At 48.9% G+C, this 2,104-nt stretch overlaps 1 protein-coding gene across 3 annotated transcripts in view; it reads left to right on the top strand.

The window, feature by feature from the left end:
• The first annotated feature begins 535 nt into the window (after nt 1-535).
• Nucleotides 536-2,104, top strand: part of rpp25l (ribonuclease P/MRP 25 subunit-like) — a 2,164-nt gene continuing 595 nt past the window's right edge. Inside the window, exons 1-3 of one of the 3 annotated variants that reach the window (XM_085292881.1) lie at nt 611-892; nt 982-1,113; nt 1,739-2,104. The exon at nt 1,739-2,104 is cut by the window's right edge and continues 595 nt beyond it. In XM_085292881.1, coding sequence (XP_085149007.1) covers nt 1,739-2,104 — 366 coding nt within the window. In that variant the 5' untranslated portion in view covers nt 611-892; nt 982-1,113. Of the gene's footprint in view, nt 893-981; nt 1,114-1,738 lie in introns of all 3 variants that reach the window. The other 2 variants (XM_085292883.1, XM_085292882.1) reach the window with 2 other exon arrangements.

Genomic DNA, 2,104 nt, shown 5'->3' with positions numbered 1-2,104 from the left:
ATTACTAGGGGTGCAACGATACACAAAATTCACGGTTCGATATTTTTTCGATACAAAAAATGTTCATGCCTTTTTAATTTGTCATTGATTAAAATTATAAATATATATTTTAACTCAAAAGTACAGTTTTTATATGTAATGTTGCTGAAACAACAAACTAATTTAAAAAATAATAAATCTATCTGATTGAGGAATCCCTCATCTTTGGAAAAGAGAGTTTATTACAGAGAAATGTCTCTTTCCAAAATAAAAGCTATACTATACGCTTCTTCTGGGCCATATTCTCAGCAGCATATTAAACATATCATATTGTTGCGGTTTTTTAATTTGTTGCGTTTTTTAACAGGATATTTGCTAAATGGTCTTTGATCAGTGGTTGATGATCAATTGTCATAATAATTTGCATATTATTGATCAAGGAACTGAGCTCACAGTCATTATGCAGATGTCCTGTTTATGAGGTTGGAAACCTGCAGTCAGCTGAGACTGAACAAGTCACCTGGATGATGACGAAACGTTTGTCCCACTGAAAACGTCCAGGTGAACAGTTGAACTACGGGGCGTCACAGCAGTTTACGACAGTTCGTATCGTGTTACGGTAGAGGTAAGCGGTGCAGCTGAAGTAAACATGCGGTAGTGTGAGAGAAGACTACGGTAAGCTATAAGCGTGTAACGTTGACTGTGAATGAAGGCGGTTTGTCTCCGTTAGCTTCCCCGGTTAGCTCGGAGCATTGTAGCTAGCGCCGCAGTGCTAAGCTAGCGGAGCAGCCGCGGTGCGTGTCGGGAAAGTTGAGCGGCCACACCGAGGGAAGTTTAGTGTCCTCGGCTCCAGCCTCAGGGCGCAAAAGCAGCTTGAAGTTATCGCGCCAGTCTCCGTTAAAACCTCTGACAGGTTTGAAGCTTCGCTCTCACAGAAACAAACTGGTTCATGGCTGAACTTCTCCTGTCGTTTGCTCAATAAACTCTCCCTTATCTACACAGAAGGAGCCCTGCTGGTTTTACTGGACCGGGTGAAAATGTGGCTGCACTGAGTCTCCGCGTCCGTGCTGTCCCCTGACTGAGCTCCGTGCAGACCCCACAGGCGTGTTTCTCACCCCTGCAGCTCTTTCTCAGGTTGTTTCTAATGATGTCACATCGTTGTTATATTTTTCTATTTTGCGCTTTAAAAGTACTAATCTGCCGACTAACCTATCAGTGAAACCATTCGCCAAGTTAATGTTTGCCGCGCGTCCTCACTTAGCACCAGCTCTATGATTCAGTCTGAGCAGCAGTGACCCTGCAGCTGAGGAAGCCTCCACCTCATGATGCAGGAGCAGGACACTTGGGTGGAGCAGCTGCTTGGTGTTGAGTAGGTTCTGAAACACGGACAGGAAGGTAGAAAGTGTCTGCTCGGCTCACAGCAGCAGCAGCTCTGTCAGACCTTTGTCACTGTTCAGAGCTGTCACTTACAGAGGGCAGTTATTTCTTTAATGGTTGCTGTATAAACACAGTTGATTTGAAGCAGGAAGGAGGGTAATGTGACTTCTCTGGGAGGATGTGCTGGACTGCAATCGCTCCTAAAATAAAGGTTTGGATGTGTGACACAAACCATCCTCAGCTAAAGTGCTTTAAGTTTAGACGGCGAGCACAGAGATCGCTCTGCACTCGGGCCCACGCTTGGCTTCGGGGCCGGCCTCCATCACAGTGACTGCAGCACCGCGGTCGGTGTAACGCCTGTCTGTCGTCTGTGTTTCTGCAGATGGAGAATTACAGCAAAGCTCGCACCGTGGAGCAGCCGTGTGTCTGTCCGTTCCCCGGCCTCGCCGCCGACACGCCGGAGATCCACGTCAAAGATGGCAGCAAGATCCGCAACCTGCTGCGCTACGCTCTGAGCCGCATGGAGGCCAAAACCCGAGCGGCTGACGAGGAAGTACGACCTCAACCCGAGGAAGGCGGCGTAGAAGCACCGCAGGAGGCCCCGGGCCGGCCGCTCTGCAGACATGTTGTCTTCACCGCGAGCGGGAAGGGCGTCTCCAAAGCCATCACGTGCGCGGAGATCGTGAAGCGGCGTGTGAAAGGGCTGCACCAGCTCACCAAGCTCCTGTACGGCACCGTGGAGGAGGTG

The sequence above is a fragment of the Mchenga conophoros genome, linkage group LG11, assembly GCF_057382185.1.
Source record: "Mchenga conophoros isolate Kocher_MC1m ecotype Shallow Benthic linkage group LG11, M_conophoros_male_GT1.1, whole genome shotgun sequence".
Lineage (NCBI taxonomy): Eukaryota > Metazoa > Chordata > Actinopteri > Cichliformes > Cichlidae > Mchenga > Mchenga conophoros.
Note: the sequence above shows the minus strand (reverse complement) of the source record. Positions and strands in the feature narration are given on the sequence as shown.